General features: G+C 40.9%; 1 protein-coding gene and 1 pseudogene across 1 annotated transcript in view; one reads left to right on the top strand and one right to left on the bottom strand.

The window, feature by feature from the left end:
• Positions 1-19,611, bottom strand: part of LOC149324024 (interleukin-31 receptor subunit alpha-like) — a 53,538-nt gene extending 33,927 nt beyond the window's left edge. Inside the window, exons 1-8 of the mRNA XM_089485663.1 lie at positions 19,500-19,611; positions 19,169-19,345; positions 16,255-16,387; positions 14,960-15,111; positions 10,853-11,004; positions 6,840-6,990; positions 3,566-3,645; positions 1,535-1,757 (exon numbers count right to left, since the gene is read on the bottom strand). Of these exons, the coding sequence (XP_089341789.1) occupies positions 1,535-1,757; positions 3,566-3,645; positions 6,840-6,990; positions 10,853-11,004; positions 14,960-15,111; positions 16,255-16,387; positions 19,169-19,345; positions 19,500-19,611 (1,180 nt within the window). The remainder of the gene's footprint in view (positions 1-1,534; positions 1,758-3,565; positions 3,646-6,839; positions 6,991-10,852; positions 11,005-14,959; positions 15,112-16,254; positions 16,388-19,168; positions 19,346-19,499) is intronic.
• A 1,107-nt stretch (positions 19,612-20,718) lies between these two features.
• On the top strand, positions 20,719-21,907 carry LOC149324025 (ubiquitin-conjugating enzyme E2 Q2 pseudogene; annotated as a pseudogene).
• The last annotated feature ends 3,011 nt before the right edge of the window (positions 21,908-24,918 follow it).

A 24,918-nucleotide genomic window follows, 5' to 3' on the forward strand; every position in this document is an offset into this window, starting at 1 on the left:
AATAAAGTTCTTATTTGCTCTCTAACATATTTCTTCTCATTAAATCAAAAACAATACAAAGCATTATGCTCTTTAACTACATATTTTCTGTTTGGCTTATTTATTTACTATTTCATTTGTATAACGCCTTTCTCAAAGAAGGGAGCCAAAGCGACTCACAGATAAAGTATGTGGTAGTGCTACATTATGGTGTTTGTTTAAACGTAAAGAAAATGTACACAAAGCTTTAGAAAGAATCCACATTTATAAAGTGAATTAAATATATGCTCCCAAACTCTAATGGCCAATTACTGAATGAAAATTGTACATATTAAGAACAAAAGAAAAGTCATGCAATTGTTTTAAAGGTTTTTTATCTTTTTCATTGTATTTTGTCATTTTAAGTGTAATTCTAAATCATTTTGATAGTTTAATCTGATTTTAAGGTTCACTTTTTTGTATGTTTTAGTTGTACTGTTTTTAGTTGTATTGGTTAGTTGTAAGTCATATTGAGTCCCAATTTTGGGAGAAAGGAGGCATATAAATAAATATTCTAATAACAATACTTTATAAGACCAGGGGCCTATCTAATGCAGCATTCTGTTCACAAAATGTCTAATTAGCTATTGTTGTTGCTATTGTTATTAAAAAAATTATACCTCAACTTTTCTCAGAAAGCCAGGACTTAAGGCATTTTATCAATTAAAGTACAATACAGTATAACTGTTAACATTCAAAATATTAATCCTAAAATGCATTAAACTATCAGTATGTTTTAAAATAATTTAAAACTGAAATGGAATTAAACTATTGACAGTATTTTAAAACAATTTAAACTATATAATTTAAAATGGTAAATGTTTTTAAAAACCAGCACAGTTAAAATAGTATAGCACTCTTTTAAAAGCTCTTACGTTAAAAACCTTGAATTTTCATTAGCCTATCAGAATAAAAAACTTTGCCTGCTGACAGAACAACAACCTGCAGGGAATGGGCCATTCTAGCTTCCTTAGTTACAGAGCACCACTACATAGGTCCTATCTCACATCCCCAAAAACCACGTCTGCAAAGCTGGTCAGACAAACAGAACAGTCTCTCCTAATGATTTCAGGACCCAGACCTGTCAGATAACCTGGATCTAAACTATATAGGGTTTTATAAATCATAACTAGCACTTTGAATTGTGCCCAGAAGCAGATCAGCAAATGAGTATAGAAAACTTGCCAGCAGGTCATAAGTGCAACTTGATCCTTCAGCTCACATTTGCCAGCAACTAATTCAATGTTTTGTAGGAGTATACATCACCTGCTGTGATTTTTCCCCACCTGGAAGTTTTGGTAGTGTTACCACCTGATGCCCACAGGATATTCAAAAATGTGATGGTGCTAAGGTTTTTATTCTGGCTAAAAGCTAAGTAAAGAAAAACAAAGAAAAGGGAGCTAAATATTGTATTTCTGCAAGGCACCATATACAAAGACATGACTCCTTTCATTGGAGGCAAGACATATAATCTTAGGATTGATGGGTTTACCGTCCAGTGACTGTCTAAACTCACCCATTACTTCTTCATGTATCGGTGGAATTCTCAAAGTAGCCTCAGGAGACTCTCCAGCTTCATTAAAAGCAGTAACACTGATTACATAGGCTTCCTTGGTCAGATTGAGAGTGGCACTGTTGTCACTAGTGTTTTTTGCATATTTTAAAGAATCACTGCTTTTGGTAAAATATTTTATTCTATATCCATTCACTAGTCCTGAACATGGGAATATTTTACATTCCTGTTGGAGGTGAGAAGTTCATTTATTGATTAAGGAATAGAGGTAATGAAAGCTGCATCTCTATATTAACTTATCTGAATAAAGACATACATAATCACTCCACAGACAAGTCCTTTGCCTGTGGTAACTACAACAATATCCTGTTATCATTAACAATATTATATCATGATATGCAAATTGTCTTATTTCATATAACTCACTTAACATTCCCAATAAAATGATATTATGCAGCTATTCTGTCTCCCTCCTTAACGAAGTTTCTATATTATGAAAACATGGTGAAATAAACAGTGGAAAATTAAGGGAAGGTTAAAAAGATCAGAACCCCATCTCCTTGACCAACAATTCTATGAAAGAGGCAAGGTGATTAGGGAATAAAAGTCCAACTTTGAAAGTCATGTAGTTTTTAATTAAACATCCAAGGAACAAACTGCAAATCTATTTAGTCCCCAAAACAACAATAAACAATGAAACAATGAAACCAAAGAAATAAAAATTCAGTTCAATAAGACAAAGCAAAAGACAATATAATCCCCCCCCCCATTCCTACAGGAGAGTAGTGTAAGTAAGCAGACGCACCTCCCTTGCAAGGTGTCACAGGGGCAGTAGAGATGGGTGATTTGCGCCGTCCTGCTGGCGAACTACGGCTAGATGAGGCTGGGTATTTACATGCCCAGAAGCCCTAGTCTGCCAGCATGCCCCCATCACAGCTCGCCCATCTATATGGGCAACACCATGATGGTGCAAGCGTGGCCAGCGCCTAAACTGCCCTGGCCAGAAGTGATGCCATCAGGGCGCGCAAGTGCGCCAATCACACCCCTTCCAAAATGGAGTTGAAGACCATCCTGTTCAGGGCAGCGTTTCCAGGCATTGCATAATTGTCACTTGCTATTTGATGTTCTTTTCTTGCCTGTTTTATTGAATCATTTCCTGTATTGCTATGTATTTTATATGTATTATCCTACTAGAGAGGCCCCTTCCCCACCACCACTCCCTTTGTATCGTGTCTTTTTAGATTGTAAGCCTGAGGGCAGGGAACCATCCAATTAAAAAGATTGTATGTACAGTGCTGTGTAAATTTACAGCGCTTTATAAATAAAGGTTAATAATAACAATAACTGGAAGCTGCTTTTGGCAGCTTCTTTTTGCTCCCAAGAGGGAGCGCATCATTGCCGTGCCCTTGGTTGCTGTGGCAACTATGCGGGGCAAAGATGGGTGGCATGGAGCCGCTCTTCTGTCGAGCCCTACAGATTTCCAATGCAATCTATTCTCATGAGCAGAAGAGAGAATAGATCCAGTGTGCTCACATTCATTCTTGTTCATCCCTCCCTGTTATCTTCTTCTGCTGTCAACCAATTCATAACTGGGGTGGGGGTAGGTTTTAAAATGACCAGGGGATTTGAAACCTCACGTATCTATGCATGGTAGATCCAATCTACAGAGTCCCTGAGTGCTTAAAAGTGAAACAGAAAAATTGTCTAACAGCATGCTGTGCAGTATGTGATTTGACCTAGAAATCCTCCTTTATTCATCAAAAGCAAAGAATTCATTGTACAGAATTCAGTGAATGAAACCAAATATTAACTGATAAAAAGCAAGGTTATTCAGTTAGGGTTGCCACTTTAGTAGTTTCTACATATAAAGCCACCAAGGATGAATGACTCTCCAATATAAGAATGCCAGCCTTTAATGAATTGGCTCCAGAAGTAAGTATGTTGAGAAATAAGGCAAGGTAACAGTATATTCTCCATCCAGACATTAAGCCAGAAGAAATAAGAACTTCAATGTATCCATAGGACAATATTTACCTCCCATAAAAGGTGTACAACTCGGTTTTCAGTGTGCTGATCAAATTCGATTACTCTCCACAAGTCTACCCTCAAAGGAGCTATTAAAATAGAATTAAAAACAGAAAGGAAAAATGCATGGACTGTGTACTTCTACAACCCCATTAAGATAGCTACTCCTGTGTTACATTGATTCAGGCTGGATAGTATCCTATTGTCTTTCAGCAGCAAGAATAAGCATACATACATAAGTGATTCTTTGTTGTATCCCTCAACAGCTCCTTTAGCTGCTATGAAGTAGTCCATTAATATCTCCTCTAGCAAATGTGCACACAAAAGACTCAATAAATTTTATGATTAAATGCTTAGCAATCCTCAGGTCGTTCCTGTCTGATTATTCTTTGCAAAGTAAAAATTATAAAAACATCAGTGCAGCCCACACTTTCCCAGACTAAATGAAACGGCTTTATAAATTGGCATATAGTTGTGCAAGATACTAGTTCAAATCGGAATATTGATAGTTAGTAGTATATTCCCTTCTCAGTACACTTCACAAGTGTCTTTCAATGAGTCTATGGAGCTAAGGCAGTATGAAAAGGCTGGTGTAGATAAATCCTATGTCCTGATATAAGTCATTGTCCAATCCAGCCTGCTTGTACCTTCTGGCCTTGGTGGTCTCTTTTGAAGCTAGGTACTCAAGAAACAGGTGGCATATTTTTGAAGTCTTCCCCTTCCACTGCCATTATTTCCAGCTTCCAAGGGAGTATGAAGAAAGTGGCAGGGATCAAGTAACAAAGCCTTATGTTAGTGTAATGCTGCCGTAGGATTTTCACACATGTATGCAAAGTATGCTTGTATAGTAGGGTCCTCAGCTCTGATAGTCACATCATCACCAAGCATCAGCACTCCAACTATACAAAGGGATCCTGGAGCACCAGAAACCTCTCCTCTACCTGAGGTTTTGTTGTTGTTATTGTTGTTGTGTGCCTTCAAATCATATCCCACTAACAACAACCCTAAGGCAACCCTATCACAGTGTTTTCTTGACAAGATTTTGTTCAGAGAAAATTTGCCATTGCATTCCCCTGAGGTTGAGAGCATGTGACTTGCCTACGGTCCCTCAGTGGGTATCATGGCCGATCTGGGAATTGAACCCTGGTCTTCAGAGTCATAGTCCTACACTCAAACCACTATGTCATGCTGTATCTTCACAATTTGGACTCACAGAGAGGACTAACTCACTCAAGACATTCTACCAAAATTTCAACAACTCCCACCTTACTATCAATCTCAGTCTGGAACTATCAACAGAACAAGTTCACTTTCTGGACACCACATAACAGCTACACCACAGATATCTAAGCACCACACCATATCACCAATCCACTGAACACTACACATATTTACACATCTAAAATTTCCATCCTGTAGACACTACCAAAATCTTTGCCACAAACCCAGATACCAACTCTGCCCACACATCTATTCAGAAATGTTATCACAAGGCATCACATCACCCACAAAACTGGCCAGTCTCTGCACCAGAGGATAAACTGACATAAGTCAGACATTAAGAATGGGACTACATTTAAAAAGAGTATCAGAACACTTAATCTTCCAGGGTATTCCATCTCACACTTCAGAACAGCAGTCTTTGAACAAAAAAACAAGAACACAAAAAAACCCTACAAAGGAAGATTGAAAAGAGAAATACACCGGGCCCTCTCCTTACGGAAGAGATCTGTTCCAGATCCTCTCACGTATGGGAAAATCCGCCTATGCTCAAGCCCCATAGGATATAATGGGGCGCGTGCATGTGGTAGAGTGGCGTGTGTGCGCCATGGGTGCGCGCACCATTGTTTCCCTCCCCAAGCGGCTTCCACATACCCTGGAAGCCACGTAAAATGTATCCGCACATGGCATGGGTGCACTGTAATAGAATTGGAATATATCAACAAACTCAAGTCCATCAACAGTGGGTTGAACACAGACAATGGCTTCCTCGCACTCTACACATGTTATAACACTAGTTAACACTCCCGCTGCATGAGGACTCTCTTTGCCAGTGTAACCCATCTCCTTTCTGGTTTCCAGCCAGCATCAAACTACACTCCAATAACTCACTCCACCATTCATATCATTATCTACTCACCTTGGCTTTAGGCAACATCTTTCTTCCTGCATTTGTCTTCAACTACCCTTAAAATTGGTCACCCCATCACCATTCCCACTAGTTGTGCATGTCTACTGATATTCACATATGCAACCAGATCATTCATAGCTATAAGGTCTGCTCCTAGACACTTCACTCCATGCATCTAATGAAACAGACTTAAATTTACAATGGCTTATCCTATCAACTTCTTTCTCTCAGTTAGTCTCAAAGGTGCTACAAGATCCCTTTGCATACTGATCAACACTAACACAGCTATATTTTTTAATTCAATCTCCAACTATGTATGTATTTTTAAAGGTTACAGCTCTGAAACACAATGGCAATTTTACAAAAACAGAGATATAAAATTCTGATAAAGGGTCAGATCTGTATTTTAGACCAAGTTTGCTTCATTTTACATTAACAGCAAGGATACTTAGGCCTTAATCACTAATCCCAGGTAGAATATGTCTACTAAATCAATGAATCTCACAAAAAACATTAAGATGGTCACATTGATTCAATGGGTCTGCTCTAGTTGAACCAGCAACTAGATTTAAGTCTTAGTCTCTTAAAATATAATATCTAAAATCCACAGGGAATCACACCACCAGATAGTTTTACTTTGTCTTTTTTACTTTGTGATTTCTGATGCTTTACTTTTTAGTATTTTTGGCCTTTTCCTCTCTGCCCACTACTTCTTATGCATTAGCTTCTTTCTTCAAAGCAGCAACTTGCTCTTTCTTCTAATATGTGTTCTCCACGGCTATAGTCCACTTCCTCCTCCTTCTCTTCCTGTATATATGTATGTGTGTGTGTCATTCTTTCAGTAGTAGAGACCCTTTCCCCATCCAATTTTCCCCACTGCTATGGCACTTCATAAAGTTGTATACCATTTACTAACTGATTCATTAGATTGATCCATCTAAAGAGTAGCTACATCAATTGACCATAAATCTTATACAGTGTGTGCATGTATGCCTTCAAGTTACCTATGGTAGGTGCCATTATTTTGTATGAACCTTTTGGAAACATTTATAAAAACATAAACTCTAACCAGATTAATCTTCACAGAAAAACTTTGGCATTGGCAAATTAAAAATTAACAGTTGTTTAAAACATCAGTCTATTGTTGCTTACCTTGTTCTTCTGTTCTTCCCATTTTCTCTATACTCCATTCACTCCAAATCTTCGACTCATTAAGAGTACACCGAAGAACAACAGTATAGTATGTAAAATCCCACAGGTTTGTGAGATTATATTCTTCTCTGTCACTTATAAATATATCTTCCTAAAAACGGAGAAAATATTGTTTTAGTAAATAATGGGGTGGAACAGACAGGCAAAATAAAGTGGGTTTCAACTGCTTTGAAGGTGGGGTGTTTAGATGACGAACACCTCCAAAGCACGCAGAAACTGGACTGAAGGTGCGCTCCAGGGCTAAAAACCAGAGCAAACAGAACTCAGGATGTGCATTTTCACTCCTGCATATAAATGCCCCAACATGAGTGTGGGGCTGCAGCAAAGCAAAGAAATTAAAGTGCGACAACTCCAATGGATTTAAGTATGCCTACGCCTTTCCCCATTTCCCACTCATCACCAGAGTCATTGCCAAGATGAGAATGGACCTCTCAAATGCCATCCTCATCACCCCCTGGTGACCGAGACAGCCGTGGTTTGCCCTTCTTCTACATCTGTCCTGGAGAGTTTTACAGACTCCTGCCCCGTCCTGATCTCCTGACAATCCACGACGGTCTAGTCCATCATCCAGACCTTGACACGTTTTTTCTCATCCAATGGAGAATCCATCCTTAGAATTACCTGACTCAGTACGGACTGTCATTCTGGTGACTCACAAGCCCTCTACAAGGAAATCTTACTCCCTCAAGTGGAATATGTTTTTGGACTTCCTTGCTAAAAAAGATCTCTCTCCATCCTGTGTTCAGGCCCTGAATGTACTGGATTTTCTGATGACCCTAGCTGACTCGGGTCTTTCCCTGTCTTCTCTGATCTGGCTGCTATTATCTTCCACTACCAGTTTGATGACCGGCCTTTTTTTAAAGACCCTTTGGTTAAGAAGTTTCCAAAAAGTTTTAATAATTTACACTCTCCATCCTCAGTACCAACCCCGGCATGGAGCTTGTAACTGGTGCTATCCTGCCTTTGCACGAGGCCTTTCTTGTGGCCATCACCTTGGAACGATGTGCAAGCAAGCTTTGCATTCTCCATATGGACCAGCCTTACCTGAGCTTCCACAAGGACAAGGTGATGCTCCATCCCAATATCACTTTCCTGCCTTAATGTGGTATCATCCTTCCATATCAACCATTGTGTTGCCTATTTTGGTCCTGAGCCCAGCTTCCGATACCAAGCGCCACCTGCACACCCTCAATGTCCAAAGGGCACTGGCATTTTACCTGGACAGGACTTCGGGTTCAAGATGTTCCAAGAGACTGAATGCTACTCAGATCCTATTTCCACTCAGAGATTTTCCAAGTGGGTGACTGTCACTATCCATTTGTGCTATGAACTGTCGGGGAAGACTTTTCCAGCTCGGATTCGAGCTCACTCTTCCAGGGCAGTAGCAATATCCTCTGCCTTCTTGAGTGGCCTTTCCCTAGAGGATGTCTGTAAAGCTGCTGTCTGGTCCCAGCCATTGACCTTTATTACACACTACCACCTGGATACTTGAGCCAGACAGGATACAGTTTTTGAGAGGGCAGTGTTGTTTTCTAGTTTACATTAAAATTTGTTCCATTGCATGTTTCTTATTCTCTATGCATAAGAGTGCAAATGAGAACAAACAAAAAGAATGTACAACATTCAGGGTCACAGTTTAAGTAAACTTTATTGTTGTTTACCTTCTTTGAAATTTTTACATGGTTTTCATGACACTCCCTCCTCCACTGACTGAAGCTTTTTAGTCTAACCCATTTGTGTGATTCGCATAGACCACGAAGAAGACAGACAGGCTGTTACCTGTAACTGTGGTTCTTTGAATGGTCATCTGCGAATTCACACAAATCCTGCACATCCTCCCTTCAGTCGTGTCCTGCTAATTTACATTCTCTACGCTACGCTGAAATTGAGAAAGGGTGGGAAGACTAGGGACATACAGAGGGTGGGCAGAGACACCACCAAAAAGTCTTCCCTAGTGAGTCCAGAACATTCCAAAGCTTACTGCGCAGGTGCAGAATAACCCATTTGTGTGAATTTGTAGATAACCAATTGAAAAACCAGTTACAGGTAAGCAACCTGTCCATATATATAGTAGTGAATCAGTATAAATATAAATATAATCCCTTATCATTTTACACCCAAAACATTAAAATTCATTTCTAGCCCCTATACAGCTCAGATTTCCAACTTATGGCAAGTAATTTCCAACTTATGGCAACTCTAAGGTGAATCTAAGGGTTTTCTTGGGATCGTCTGAGAAAACTGTAACTACCATGGGCCCTCCACACTGGCTTGTTTTAGAAGAACAGGGCCCTATGAAAGTGGGAAAACAGCAAATAAATTTTTTTTTTAAAAACCTCAGAGAACACCTCTCTAGGAATCTCTAGGTCCTCCAGTGTGACTCTATGGTCAACTTCTGCCATACACTGACCATCAAAGTGCACTGGAGGACCTACAAATGCCCAGAGCAATGTTCTCTCTAGGAATTTCTAGGTCCTCCAGCTTGACTCTATGGTCTATGGTCAACATATGCATTATGCACCTGCACATGCCCATTTTTTATTTCTGCAGATGGAAGCATCCAGCTAACGCTATTTTCAGGATGGGAATGCAGTCAAAATGTCACCAGTTAGCCATGAGAAGTTGTCCCAGCACCAAGGAGTAAGTTGCATGGACTGGGCAATGCTGTGGACAACTTCTCATGGCTAACTGGTGACATTTTGACTGCATTCCCATCCTGAAAATAGTGTTAGCTTAGAAGTTTTCACCTTTTTGCCTAATGTTGTACTATTTCATAGTCAGTCTCAAACATTTCTGCCATATCTCTCCCCCCCCCCCCCCCCATATTTTCTTCTTTGAGAAGAAAGGCTGTATGTGTTTCTGTAGCTGGAACCATAAAGAAGACATACAACTAGGTATTAAGTGAAGGAAAAGTATGTTTGGCTTCCAGTGTCCAGCAGAAGAAACATTGCTGCACATTGCTTTAAAGCCCCCTGCCCTCCCCAAGCCACCAAATGGCAGAGAGAGGCTGCTCCAATGGCAGGGAGAAAGGCTGTATGTGTGGGGATGTAGGGACTCAGCCCATGTATGAAAAACCTCACTGACTCTTTCATCTTCCTTTTACTCTTTATGTGCAGCAAGTGTTGTATCAAACCAGTACAGCTACAACCAGTGCAGTTGCCACATAGCATGTGAACTCCAATTTTTTGCTACAAAGTGCATATAACACTAGTGCAGTTGGCCCTCTGTATCTACAGATTCAAGCATCCATGAAAATATTTTTTAATTATAAATTCCAAATAGCAAACCTTAATTTTGTCATTTTATAAAAGAGATGCCATTTTGCTATGCTACTGTATTTAATGGGACTTGATCATCCACTGATTTTTGTATCCACCGGAGGTCCTGGAACCAAACCGCAGCGAATACCAAGGACCCACTGAACAACTGACTTTCACTCTTATCTTAAGGGGCTTCACTCTCTCAGTGCAAAACTCTAAAACTCAAATTATTCTTACTGTTCTGAAAAATCAGATACTCATGTTTCACCTAGGCCCTAGAGAGATACAATTCAAAGAGAAACAGCAGAACAGCCTCTCTTCTCAAATAAGAAAATATGGGGGGGGGGGGGGGGGGAGATATGGCAGAAATGTTTGAGACTGACTGTGAAATAGTACAACATCAGGCAAAAAGGGTGAAAATTTCTAAACTAACACTATTTTCAGGATGGGAATCCAGTCAAAATGTCACCCAGATAGATGACAAAGAGTCATTATTACACAATATGAACCTGCTTTGAAAAGTGGGAATGTCAGGTGCTTTCAAAACAAAATTTTGTTGTTGTTTTTTTTACATAACATGCCTACTATGATAAGCATACCATACAGAATTTGTCACAATATCTGTTGTAGATCATGTAAACTACCAATAGTTATGAGTTCGATGATTTGCAATTTCATTAAAATTCATCTTACTGTGTGATTTTTTGTTGCTGCTGTGTAGTGAATCTGGCACTTTAGATAAGATCCTTTTGGTATCTTGCGAGGTCTTTTCCAGGAAACTCTTAGCATTTGTTTCATCCCTGCAATTGGTTTTACTTCAGTTATCTGAGGAGGATCAGGTTTCACTGGAATTAAGAAACAACACTTTCAGACTTTCAACCCTCAAACTGTACCACCTATCTAGTGGTAGCACCAAGGAGTAATATACTGAAATAAAAAAGAGGTAGAATGAACAGTGTTTAACATTTATAGATCAATGGACAGATTATCAATTTCTTACCACAAAAGAAGTCAGGAATTATGTTTGCCATTTCGTGATCGGAACTTCACAGAGCGTCCCAGTCTCCTCAATATATTGGCATGTTTAACTTTCAGTTCCTTTTCTAATTATGCCCAGCACAGAATCTGCCCCCCTTCTTTTTAAATATCAGTTGCACATTGGGCCAAGAATTTCAATGAACTATCCACTGCAACTCAAAGTTAACTTCTGGGTCAGCTGTTGCCAGCCCACATTCTCATACACCTACATATTTATAAATATCAGAAAAGACCGGACGACACAAAATGGAATATGATTAAAGTGTATAAAACTGTACTTTTTCATATCTAAAGCATATATATACCATTCAAAAAATCACTGGAGTTGTCAACACTCTCCAAAAGTCTGGACCAGTGAGTATTAGCAAGACAGTTGGCAGTTTTTTGTTATTTATACATATTCCACACAGTCAGTACAACACAGACATGTGCTGAAATTAGTCACAAGTACTTCTGGTGCAATCTATCAGAGCAATTACTCAGCTAGTTATAATATTATAATTTTTCTATAATGCTTTTATAATAAGGATTGTAAATCCAGGTCTTCATTCAGACCTAATGGAACCAGAGATTTCAATTATAGAATCCTTTTCACCTCTTTTTTTCTTCAAAAAAAATTATTAATAGTATTCTTTTAATTACCCAGGAACGCAAATCTGACACTGATTGCTGCATTTCTTCAAAATGGGAAAATAAGGGAGCCCTCACCTTTCTATTTTTCAAATTGCAGAAATGTTCCCCTATTCTTCGTTTTATAGTTCTTGCTATCCTTCCCATATAAAGTTTCTTTAAGACAGACAAAGTACTTTTATTAATTAAACACAATTTAATTCAATTCAATTTAATTATTTTTATTTAATTTTAAATCAACTTAGTTGCACTTTAAGTAATTTAAATTACACTATATAGAGAAATAGGGATAACTCCTTGTAGAAGCAGCAGGAGCAGCAAGTAGTATAACAGCTTTGACAGTTATTACACTTACATTCTCCCCCAACCAATCCCCTCCATTTGTCACATAGGAATGGTGCAGTGAGAGCAGAGGTTTGGTACCAAATGTTCAGGTGATTCCCAGTTGCAGATGGCACAATTTTTCTAATGGATTTTTCTTGGGAACTGCAAAAAAGAGTGTGACAGGTGACCCTTTGATGTGTGGGGTTAGCCAGCACACCCTCTCAATGATCAGCCTGTCACATAAACAAGAAAGAGAGCTAGTGGTTTGACGCTGCTGAGATTAGTGTCAGCAGTCCGAATACTGACTTCTGCAGTTTTAAGTTAGCAAATCCTGGATAAGAAAGATGTTCTGCCAGATGGAACTATGGCACATCTCCTTCCTAATCCCCCCCCCCAAAAAAAACCATCTCTCAGCTGATGTAGCCAAAGCAAACAAAGAAAAATAAATAAATAATGGCTGTTTACTGGCCAGTGGATAGCAACATGGGAAATACTGGCAAAGCATCCACCTCCATTACTGGACATGAAGGTGTTGAGAGCAGTTACAGAAAATGGGTTGGACTCTTCTCCACTGGTCATCCCCCCACTTTCTACAGGTATCTGCATCCAATATAGAACCTTTTCATACCTGGTAAATCGGCTCTCAAGCATTGAGGAAGCGTGTGTGTGAAAGCCTGGCACACTTTCTTATTGTCAGGGAATCATCGGCTCCCCTCTAGTGTCACTGAATCATTCGGGGAGAGGGAATTTCTTCTGAATGCATTGTTTCTGTTCAGAGGAAATTCCCTCTCCCCAAACGATTCAGTGATGCTAGAGGGAGGCGACGATTCCCTGATGTTGAGAAAGTGTGCCAGGCTTTCACACACATGCACTTCCTCAATGTTTGAGAGCCGATTTACCAGTGTTTAAGCGCTGGTATGAAAATCTTCATAAGGTGTGTTTGGGGAGTGGTGATGGAGGAGACATGCAAATATGGTTCTTCAATATTCTACTATGTCTTCTTGAGCCAAGATCTGCTAACTTTTAAAGCTCCAGGAGCCCTGCCTGGTCACACTAGCTCAAATTAAGGAAGCATATTGTTTTAAGACTTTCTCTCCTTGCTGTCAGAGTTGTTTTATATACCTCTGCTTGTTTTAATTGGTTTGAATTTAGGTTTGCAATCTAGTTCTCCATTAGCATCTACTTAAACAAGGCAGAGTTTTAAATTATCAACAGTGTAGGAGGAATGAGAAAATAAGCTTCTTATGTGTCCTGTGTGTTGGAATCAAGTTGATCAGAGCATTTCTTCATTTAGTCAACCAGTCTTCTCCGACTAGAAGTAGTTCTCCAGGTATTAGGCAAAGAGATCTTTCACATCATCTATTACAGCCATGGGCCCCTTGGGCCACAAATGGTCCCCAAAGTTGTTTTTGCAGCCCTTGACATCTCCAGACTTCCCAGATCTCCTTTTACTGGCCAAAGAGATGAACTTATTTCCCTAGAAGCCTCCAGAAATGATGATCAAATTTTTAAATAGGTCGCAAGCCATCCACCCACGCTAACCATCAATAAATGTCTGTTTTGGAAAACCAGAAGCAAAACCAGAAGTTTTTGTTTTATATTTTATGGCAGAAAACTAGCTCCCAGACATGCCACAGTTGGCACCTGATCTACCTGATTTTTTTAAGTGGAGGTGTCAGAAATGTAAGTTAGGATTATATTACTGTATATATATAAAAGCATGCCTCAGTTAACAAATCCCCTAACAAGGCAGCTCTGTTTTATACAAAATCTTTTTATGTCCACCCAACCCTCTTTTCCTTCTCATCCTTTGAATAGCTGGAGTCAGGATCTATAAGCTTGTTCACCAAAACAGAAATCATAAGAAAAGTAGAGGCTAGTGGGGGGAAAGTATTCTTTTAATGCATTTTGAAAGTAGACTTCAACTGGCCTCTTGTTTTTGTTTACTTATGCAAGGCTTACCTGACCTGTTTGTTTCATTTTAAATGGGTTTTAGAGAGTGTTTTCAACCCCAGTGATTTCTTTTGAAGGGTAATAAACTCAGCTTTCCATATCCATTCAAGCATCCACAGCTTGAAAACATTTAAATATACACACACACACACTTGACAAGCAAATCTTGATTTTGTCATTTTATCTAAGGGACACAATTCTCCTGTGCCATTGTATTTAATGGGAATTGAGCATCCATGGGTTTTGGTATCCATGGAGGTCCTATAACCAAAACCCAGTGGGTACCAATGGCCCACAGTATGAAAAATAACATATTTTTATGTTTTTATGGGTTCTAGTTGATTTAGTGTTGCCCTGTCCTTTCAATATTTATAATATATAGGGTTTTTTGTCTCTAGCCCATGAAGAAGGCCTTTTCTCATTGAGGCTGAAATGCGTTGGGCTTTTTTAAATAATACTGCACAAACAATTGACCATCTCAGAGCATGTGCAGCTTGTCTCCTCACTGTTTTCTGCTTTTCAACATGCTTTTCAGTACACTCGCCACAACTTCTGAAGTTGGAAAGCAGAGAACAATCCTCTTTCATATTAGCTGGGTGGGAGAGGAATGATGGCAGTGACATGTAAATTGAGAAAAGTCAAATTTGCGAATAATAGTAGTTTATATTAACACATTAAGAAGAAAAAAATAAAGCTCTTCAGGACCATTTTTGCACAGAATGTTTTGGTTCTGCTGTTGAGGGAGACCTTCATAAGAACTGGTTGACCCAGCACACACCCAAGCACACATCCTCAGAGACTATGTCTCCTGTATAATATCTGTTTTTGGCATAAGTTATTTATTTAAAAACTTACATATCTCTTCAGGCTTAATGAGTACACGGTTCTTCACTTCCTTCTCATTTTCTGCCTTTAGCTCAACACAAGAAGAAGCAGCATACGGAACACCATACAATGAACATGAACCATTTTTGCTGAAACAGGAACTCTTATTTGTACCATTAGAACTGAAAAATATGAGAAAAAATATTAAATCAGTAAATTGAAAAAAATGGTTGAAAAGTTTATCTTTAGGACACAATCCAAGAGTGCTCCTCCTAGGTTCAACATAATTTGGGAAAGAATGGTATAATTTTCTTAATTAAATAAGACTTAACAACAATGATGGTAAAATGTAAATACTTTGAAGTCTCATGGGTTGTAATGGAAAGATTTAAAACATCTGATGCTTTTTTCTGTAGAAAACAATGGGATATTGGGAGAAAACTAGATATAATATGTATTGGGATTTCATTCAGGTGTTTACTAATTTACCTGAATTAGTAAAAATTCAGGTTTCTTTTTTTTTAAGCTAACTGATAGCCCATGTGATTACTTTAAAGATCTGGATAGTATTGCTCTGAAATAAGAAATTATAGACTTTCTCCTCGCTCCAAAGATGCATGAGGTCTGCAGCAGGAAGAGAGGAATACCCTCTATACAGTGTCTATTCCAGGACACCACACCCACAAGCCAAGATTGCTAATACAATTAAAACAATCTCAACCACCACCACAGATCAAAATATAGATTTCCTAAATCAGGATTTGTGTATAGCTGACCAGAGTCAGAAATGTGAAAGGGCTCAGCTGTTACCAGATAAAAGCCAAGTGCTCTGCTCCCATCTCTTGATGCCCAGTAGTAAGAATGTGAGGGCACATCAATTAATTAGAGTACTCCTGGATTGACTAATGCTTCTTGATGCACCCTACTGGTTTCCCCAACTGAAAACCATAAATAAATAAATAAGTACTGAAACTCTATACAACGCTGTACCAATAGATATTTTTAGAATGAGCAGTGGCATTTTAAAATGGTATGACTGGTGAGATGGATACATCCTTTCTTCATACATTGTGTTCTTTCACTAGCTTCTAAATATTGCCCTTTCTGATGTCAGAATTGTATTCATTTATTTGTTTGCTGACTAGCCTGTCTCTTCTATGCAGAAACAAGACTGTAATAGCACTTTTTCCAGCTGAGTTCATGATAACCCATATGTCTGAAATCATTAAGTTCACCTGATACATTTGCCCAAGAAAATGTAGATCTATAAAGCAAAGCATGTACTCGCTTTTATATTCAATTAAAGCCATCTACTTAATGCTTACTCTCTTCTTGTGAGCATGTAGGTTGTTTCCATGTGTTTTTCTTTTTTAGGAATCCAGTGACAAGTAAGCGTGTAATTAATAGACTCAGAGTAGTAAAAAACACAGCTAATATTTCCAGGATTCTGTGACCATTCTATAATAAAGAGGAAAAAAGGAATAACTTTTAGCCATTTGTGTTACCAATTTTGCATCTCAAAAAATATGCCAGCAATCAAATGTTGCCACTCATGCCCCCACCATCACTTCATTCTACACAAATATGATTTGCATTTTTTTAAAGTAAAGATCCTTTTACCAGGACTATAAAAGCCTTTCAAGACTGAACTATGCACTTTCCATCAAGAGAGATAAAAGACATAGGATGATGTGGAAAGCAGCACCTCCATATATTTTATTTTAATTTATTTTAATTTATTTTGATTATTTTGTATTTTTAATTTTTGTTAAAGAATGTTATAATAACAAGAGAAACAGCCATTAACAAAAATCAACAAATCAAAGGTTTTCATTGTTAATCAATAAACTGTTATGAATAGTCACAGTATAGCACAAAGAGTACATTCAAAGGTACATTAAATGCTATGAAAGCAACACCTTCAAGAAAAGCCCCTTGGACATTATTCCATAGAAGATGAGGATCTTACATAGAAGATAAGGAATCAAGGTCCAACACATCTTTCCAACAGTTTAATGAGATGGAGGTTTCAACTGTTGTATATTCTTAATGATGTAATCAATAAAGACAGATTCATTTATTTGTTTGAAGATTTGAAGATAATTTGAAGATCTACTGTTTTTCAGCACTTTGCTATTTCCATTCTGGATACTGCAATGATGAATGTAACCAAGGTTCAGTGCTTCAGCAGTCTGTTGTCTTTACTATAAATGGTTAGCAATACAAGGCCTGGGCAAAACTCAACAGTTTGATTTGTAATACTGGAGTTCTGGCTTAAAATATTATCCGCAAACCTTCTTATCTTGGGACATTCCAGTCATATGTGAAGTATGAGCCTAAGACCCTGCACCCTTTCTAACATCGCGGCAGTACATTTCTCGCCATTCTCAATATCTGCAAGGAAGTTAAACACCATTTACAAACAACTTTAAGTACCCCTTCCTTCTCTACAGCTGAATGTAATTTCTAAGGGAGAGAGAAACAAATTCAAGTTTCTGAAATTTTAAAATCTATTTCAGTTCAAAAGAAAAATCAAGCAGATTTCCCTTTCCGATAGGTACTTTCCAGAATTTTTGTAATTGTTAACTGCATTGTTCTTGTCTTGTTGTTCGTCTCCCATACAGATCGATTCATAAAAGGTTAAAGAGACAAGGGTATCCCCTTATTGACATTAGGTGAGAAGCAAAGGAGATAATTTGAGACATTTAGAGCCAATTTGATTTAGTCTCTGCTAATGCCATTGTTAGCACATCCATCTTTTTATGTGTGCCATTCTCAAATAGGTCAACTTTTCCATTTCCTATATTATCACCCGCAACTTTTCCATTTCCTATATTATGCAAATTTATCTGTTGTGTAGAATTTGGGATGCAAGAGGAAGGGTTTGATATGGGAAGCATCAGTGGTTTCCAGATGTGTAAAGAATTGGAGAAAAAACAGGTTTTGTACTACTTTTGTCCAATTCATCATGAGTTTGGAAAATATAAGGTCAAATTCTGCTGAACCACTTTTATGTATTTCTGACTTGACCTATTTTGTGGTATGTTTTTCCTGGATAAGTTGGGTAAATTGGCTTAGCTGAAATGCATGAAAGCAAAGTTTAAGGTCAGGTATTGCTAACCTTCCTTCTGAGGATCTGATATATCTTGCTGATTTTGAGAATCTGGTCTTTTTTATTGACTATACAGTCAGCCCTCCTTATCAGTGGGCTAACCATCCATGGGTGGCCCTATTCCACTATCCTCAATGGTGGTACGTGCACACAACTGCACCAAAGTGGTCATGTACACATCATGGGTCCATAGAAAATAATGGATTTTGAGGTCCCATGCATTTTGGTATGGGGGGGCAGAAAAGAACCCCTGCCGATACGGAGGTCCAGACTGCGCCAGGAGTTCACTTTCCCTTCGCCAACAGATGGATCACTACACTGTTGATGCCTCTGGATAGATTGACAGTATTCTTAGACCATGTGGCACTAACATTCCTAGTTATTTGAAGGAGACTACTGCCTTCCTCCAGAAATTACATTCCATTGACAATCTCTTGGGGAACACCATCTTATGCACTATGGATGTGGAATCCCTATATACAGGTATCCCACACAAGAATGTACCACAAACTATTGGAAACATCATTCCATATGGGGCCATAACAGACCTAGCCATCAAGGTCTGCCACTTTGTTCTCTCACACAACTACAGGTACTTCACTTCCGGTAATAACATTTCTTCTTCGTGGTCACTGCGAATCATACAAATGGGTTGTACTGCGCCTGCGCAGTGCTGCTCAGAAAACTTCTAGAATCACTGGGCAAAGTTAACTTTGCAACTTTTGGGCGGTAGCTCCGCCATTCCTTATAAGTCCCCTGCATTCCCACTCTTTCCCCAGTTCCTTCTTTCTGCCGCGCAAGCTTCACTTCTGTGACTTCTGCTTGTCTCACTGGAAATTCTTGACCTCGGACTGTTTGACCATTCTCAACCTGACCCCCTCGTGTTTTGTTGACCATTCTCTGCATGCTTCAACGACTACAATTTGGATTGTGATTTGGCTATGATGTCTCCAGCTCCTTTTAAGAAGTGCGACGTCTGCGAGGGTAAGATTCCCAGCCAGGACCCGCACTCTTCTTGTCTTCTCTGCCTCAGGGAGGCCCACAACCCCATGACCTGCGCTCTTTGCAAGTCCCTGACTCCGCAGGTGAGGAAAAATCGGGACTCCCGCCTTAAGGCTGCCCTGTACCAACAGGCTCTCCTGCCTCCGTCAGCCTCCTGCTCCGTTTCTGCACCAGCCGTATCAGAGTCGGTACCTGCGGCATCGGCCACTGTGGCCCAGAGCTCCACCACTGAGCCAAGTGCCACTGTCTGAGAGGGGCTGCTGGGTCCGAAGGAGCACTCAAAAAGTCCACGTCTAAGTCCTCTAAGAAGAACAAGGTTAAACACAAGGACTTGAGCTCCAAAAAGGTTTCGGCCCTTGCAAAGGATACAAGCTCCCTTAAGGATTCGAACTCCAAATTCTCCAAGAAGAGGCCTTTGAATTCAGGAGATGGTTCTCCTCATGGCTCTTCCCACACCAAGAAGGCATGCACTAAGACTCCGGAGGGCTCCCAGTCGGCCTCTAAGGAACATGCTGCCTCCTCCGAATCCAGACAGGACCCATCGGTACTGGTCAGCTCCAAGCCTCATCACGCCAAACGTCATACACCAGCTTCGGCTTCGGTCTCTTCTCCACCTCTGTCCGGGAAAGCAGCCAAAGGCTGATAAGGCAGCTAGTTCCCAAACAAACAACCCTCTCCCAGCACAGCAAAGTCAGTCCTAGAGAGATGCAGTAGCTTTACCAAAAGGGATTACCAAGAGAATTGTCAGACAGTCCGAGGTTCAGGGCAACAGATAGGCAGGTCGATGAAGCAGTCCAAGGTCAAGGTTTCCGGGTATTCAAGACAAGAAGCCAAGGAGCCAGAGACAGAGTCTTTCCTCTAAAAGAGTCAGATATCCACTGGCAAAGAACCACACATGCTCCAGGTGTTTATAAAGGCAAGGAGCTGGCCTTCAGCTGTGCCTGATTGCGAAGACGCTTCTGATAAAGCCTCCAAGATCTTCGAAGGCCCTCTCTTTCTGCTCGACGCTCATTGAAGGTAGGCACACTGCCCAGATCCTCCTCCATGTCCACAGCCTCGGCACCAGGCAAACTTGACTGCTGAACCTCTGGAGGGGCCACAGACTCTGCTCCAGCAGAACTAGGGCCAGCCTCTGGCTCCTCCATTACAGGTTCAAGCCCCTGGGGCTCTGGCTCCTCCGTTATAGGTTCAGATCCCAGAGGCTCTAGCTCATCCTCTGAGTCCTCCAAGCCATCTTCCAGGCTGGGCATGACAACCTGTGATGTTGGCTTTCCAACGCCTGGGTGGGTGTGAGGCGGCGCGAGGCTCCGGCCGCATCCCAGTCCCTGGGCCTGGGCCTGGGAGGGAGGGCGAGGAGGAGGACGGAGAGGAAGGGGCCGGGCCCTTGGCGAGCCCGCCCTCCTCGCGGATCCGGGCCAGGGGTGGAGGAAGCGGCGGGCGATGCTCTGGGGCCCGGCAGCGGAGGGCCATGTCTTCCTCGCTGCCGTCGTCCTCTTCCTCTTCCTCCTCTTCAGTGCGAGGCCTGAAGGCCGAGCTGAAGCTGCTGAAGTCCATCTTCGGTCAGGACCATGAACGCATCCGCATCGTCTCCTGGAAGCTGGACGAGCTCCACTGCCAGTTCCTCCAGAGGCCTGCCTCCGCCTCCCTCGGCCATCAAGGGCCCCACCGCCAGGCCCAGCAGACCCCCACCGCCTTCAACTCCTCTGCCGCTCAGCATTCACTGCAACATCACGGAATCTTACCCTTCTTCATCGCCAATATGATTCGTGGAGTCAGATGACCCCAACTTGACTTCAGTATTGGAGCACTTAGAGGATATTAAAAAGAGCAATACTCTGCTTCTCCAACAGCTGAAACGGTTCATATGTGACCTCTGCAGATTATACAATCTTCCTCAGCATCCTGATGTTGAAATGCTAGATCAGCCGTTGCCTACTGGCCAGAATGGAACAACTGAAGAGGTTACATCAGAAGAGGAGGAGGAAGAAGAAGACATGGGTGAAAACATTGACATGGATCATTATGATATGAAGGAAGTAGAACCAGTCGATGGGAAGAAGTCCGAGGATGATGGCACTGAAAAAGAGAACCTGGACATTCTGGGAAAAATCTGGAAAAATCAAAGGCAAGACCACCTAAATGGCGCAGTTTCTGGGTCTGTTCAGGCTTCAAATCAACTTATGAAAGAACTCAGGGATATATATAGGTCACAGAGTTACAAAAAATGGATTTACTCAGTGGAACTCGTAAATGACAGCCTGTATGAATGGCATGTAAAACCTCTAAAGGTTGATCCTGACAGTCCGTTGCACAGTGATCTTCAAGTCTTAAAAGAAAAAGAAGGTGTAGAATATATTTTGCTCAATTTCTCTTTTAAGGATAATTTCCCCTTTGACCTTCCATTTGTGAGAGTGGTGGCTCCTGTGCTTACTGGAAGGTATGTTCTTGGTGGAGGTACATTATGTATGGAACTTCTTACTAAACAGGGTTGGAGCAGTGCCTACTCCACAGAATCAGTCATCATGCAGATCAATGCCACACTAGTCAAAGGAAAAGGAAGTATACAGTTTGGAGCAAATAAGAACCAATATAACCTAGCAAGAGCACAGCAGTCCTATAAATCTCTAGTACAGTTACATGAGAAAAATGGTATGTATGGCTGGTTCACATCTCCAAAAGAGGATGGTTAACACTGTGGACTTCTCATATACTTGGACCAATGTCAACTTTAAAAATTCCTTCCAACACACATTCAAGCTATCAATGCCCCTGTAACAGCCATAATGAAGATTCTAGCTAATAGACAATTAGTGGATAATCAGAAGACTGACACGTCCAGGATAAGTTACAGCCATACAGTTCTGCTCCTCTGTCAGATATCTTGGACTGGACAGTTTAAGAAGACTTTCCTATATTGTCCTTTTGGATTAAGCATACCAGTCCTCCCTAATTTGACAGTAATTCCTTGAAAACCATACCCTCGGTTTATTAAACTACCAGTGAATAGGAGCTTTCCTCAGCCAATTTTTGTATGCACTTAACTTTTTCCTCCCACTCTGCGGACTGCAGAGAACAGCAACATATTTTATTTAAAGCCAACCCAGCTAAAATAAAGTTAGATTGATAATACATTGCAAAGTGTTTCAGGTCTTGTTAAATTGGGATGTTTGGGTTTGTTTGGGGTTTTTCCTGGCTGAAAGTTGAAAGCATTTGTAACATTGCCAAATGTAATGACATATATAGGAGAACTGTAATGTTAAACCGTTAAAACTTTTTCCCCCCATGGCTGTGTTAAGGATATGAACTGTTTCTGGACAGAAATCCTCTCCAGTTATCTTGCTGCTTGAGCAGAGCCAGGCTGTGCCAATAGTTTTGTGACTAGTCATATCCACTGGGACATCAACTTTTGCTGGGCTGTTCTGCTAGCTGTTGGCTCTTGTATCTCCTTTTGCAAGAAGGAGCCATAAGTATAAAAAAGCTTGAAGATATTTAAAATACTAGAAACCTTCTTTAGGCATTTGATTCTATTAACGGGTTGCTGCAATCGTTTGTAGACTAATGAACTTCAAGAGCAATTGGCAGAAGTCACAGAAACCGGTGGGGAAAGGTTTTTAAAGAAGTGCAACCGTAGGAAGTCCCAGGTATCTCTTGATTCAGAGTTTTTTTAAATGTCACCATAGTCATGACCATGGTTTTGTTGAAAAACTAATGGGGAATTGCTCTTCCTTTTTTTAGGAATCTAGATCTGTAACTACTGTGGGTTGGTAACTGCTCTATCATTGCCTTACCTTTGAAACAAAATCAGGTGTGTTTTTTTCTTTATTTTTGGTGGTTGAATTTGTGTAGGGCTTTGTGTTCACAGGGATCAAAACAAGGGTGTATGCACTTTTTTTGTTGTTTAGATGTCCAAGGATGTCTTGGCTCACCCTGCCCCTTTAAATAAGTAAATTTTGTATTTTCTTTTTAATGCTGAAGCACTTGGCTTCAGGCTATTTGGTCTTATAAGCTGTTTTGTTTAAAAATTGTCATTATTATTATTATTATTTCAGAAAATGAGAATAGAAATATTTGGCCTAATGGAAAACAGTTTTGTGCAGCCTTTTAAGGTGTACTGTGGATGGCGTCCACCTTCCTTCCTTATTCAGTTGGACGTACTTTTCCTGTCAAATCCTGCTAGCAGCCTTAAAACCAGAAGCCAAATTCTGCAAGCGTTTCTACAGCTTAATTAAAACGTGAAGCTAAAACTCTGAATACGTTATTGGATTCTTTAATATCCTAATGGACTAGCAGAGTGGCAGGTGAACACTTGGCTTGCTTTTTGTTATATTTTTTATTGAGTTTCATTTTCATTGCAGAATTATTTAGCAGTGTATGGTAATCTGTAAACTTGCATCAAGTTTATGAATAAAGAACCATTTTTAAAAAAGTACAAGTGGTTTCTGGACGAGCAGGCTCTCCACATCAATGACCTCGAGATGCTGGCTGTGGAAAAGGCCTTGAGAGCCTTCGAGACAAACCTCTCCAGCAAGGTAGTACTTCTGACGGACAGCAGTCATGTACTACCTCAACAAACAAGGGGGCACCAGGTCACAGACCCTGCTCGACATCACGCTCCGCATCTGGAACTGGTGGATCCCGAGAGGGATTCTGCTCCAAGCAATCCACTTGCCAGGAGAGGAGAACGACTTGGCCGATCAACTCAGCAGGTCTTCCACCACTACCCCCCAGATCGACTTCTTCACGACTGCTCTCAACGAGAACTCCCCCGGAGACACGTTCGCCTTCGCTTGCTCAGGAGAGATGCAATATGCCTTCCCTCCATTCGGGCTGATCACCAGAGTGGTCTCCAAGATGACAAAGGACCCCTCAGATGCCATCCTGATCAACCCTTGGTGGCCGAGACAACCATGGTTTCCGTCCCTGTTCCACCTCTCACAGAAGGACTTTCTCCGTCTTGAGTTCGGACAAGACCTTCTCACTCTCCAGGACGGTCAGGTCCATCATCCGGACATCGATAATCTGCCAATGGTGGCGTGGCGGCTCCGTCCCTAGACTCATTGCCCCCTTCGGTACGGACAGTGATCTTGGCTGCCCAGAAGCCGGCCACCAAGAAGTCCTATGCTTCCAAATGGAAGAAATTTGTGGATTTCCTCTTTGCGAGAGGCTTCTCTTCATCCCGCGTGTCGACACTGGTTGTGCTGGAGTTCCTGATGACACTTTTGGATTCGGGGCTGTGCCTCACTTCCATTAAGTGTTACCATTCTGCCATCTGTTCCCATTTCCAGTTTGATGGCAAACCTTCTTTTTTTCAGGGACCCTCTGGTGAAGAGTTTCCTGAAGGGTTGCAACAACCTCCATCCTCCGGTCTCAGTACCAACACCTGCTTGGAGTTTGGACGATGTGCTGTCTACTCTGCAATCCAAGCCCTTTGAACCCATGGCCACAGCTGACTTACGGCTGGTGACTTGGAAGACAGTCTTTTTTCTGGCCATCATCTCTGCCCGATGTGCAGGCGAGCTCTGTGCCTTGCAGAGGGATCAGCCTTTCCTTAGGTTCCATAAGGATAAGGTTGTCCTCCGTACTGACATTACCTTCCTGCCTAAGGTGGTGTCTTCCTTTCACATGTGTCAGGACATTGTATTACCAACCCTGACCTCAAACCCAACCACCGACACCGAATGCCATTTGCACATCTTGGACGTTTGAAGGGCTTTGGCCTTCTATTTGGACAAAACTGCGGGTTTGAACCATTCTGAGAGACTTTTCCAATGCTACTCAGAACCAAAAAAGGGACTGCCTGTGACTGCACAGAGGCTTTCCAAATGGGTGGCTGGTACCATCCACCTCTGCTATGAACTGTTGGGTAGACCCCTCC

This window comes from Sceloporus occidentalis, unplaced genomic scaffold (assembly GCF_023333645.1).
Source record: "Sceloporus occidentalis isolate IW3139 unplaced genomic scaffold, rSceOcc1.0.p SCAF_1, whole genome shotgun sequence".
In the NCBI taxonomy this organism is placed as follows: Eukaryota; Metazoa; Chordata; class Lepidosauria; order Squamata; family Phrynosomatidae; genus Sceloporus; species Sceloporus occidentalis.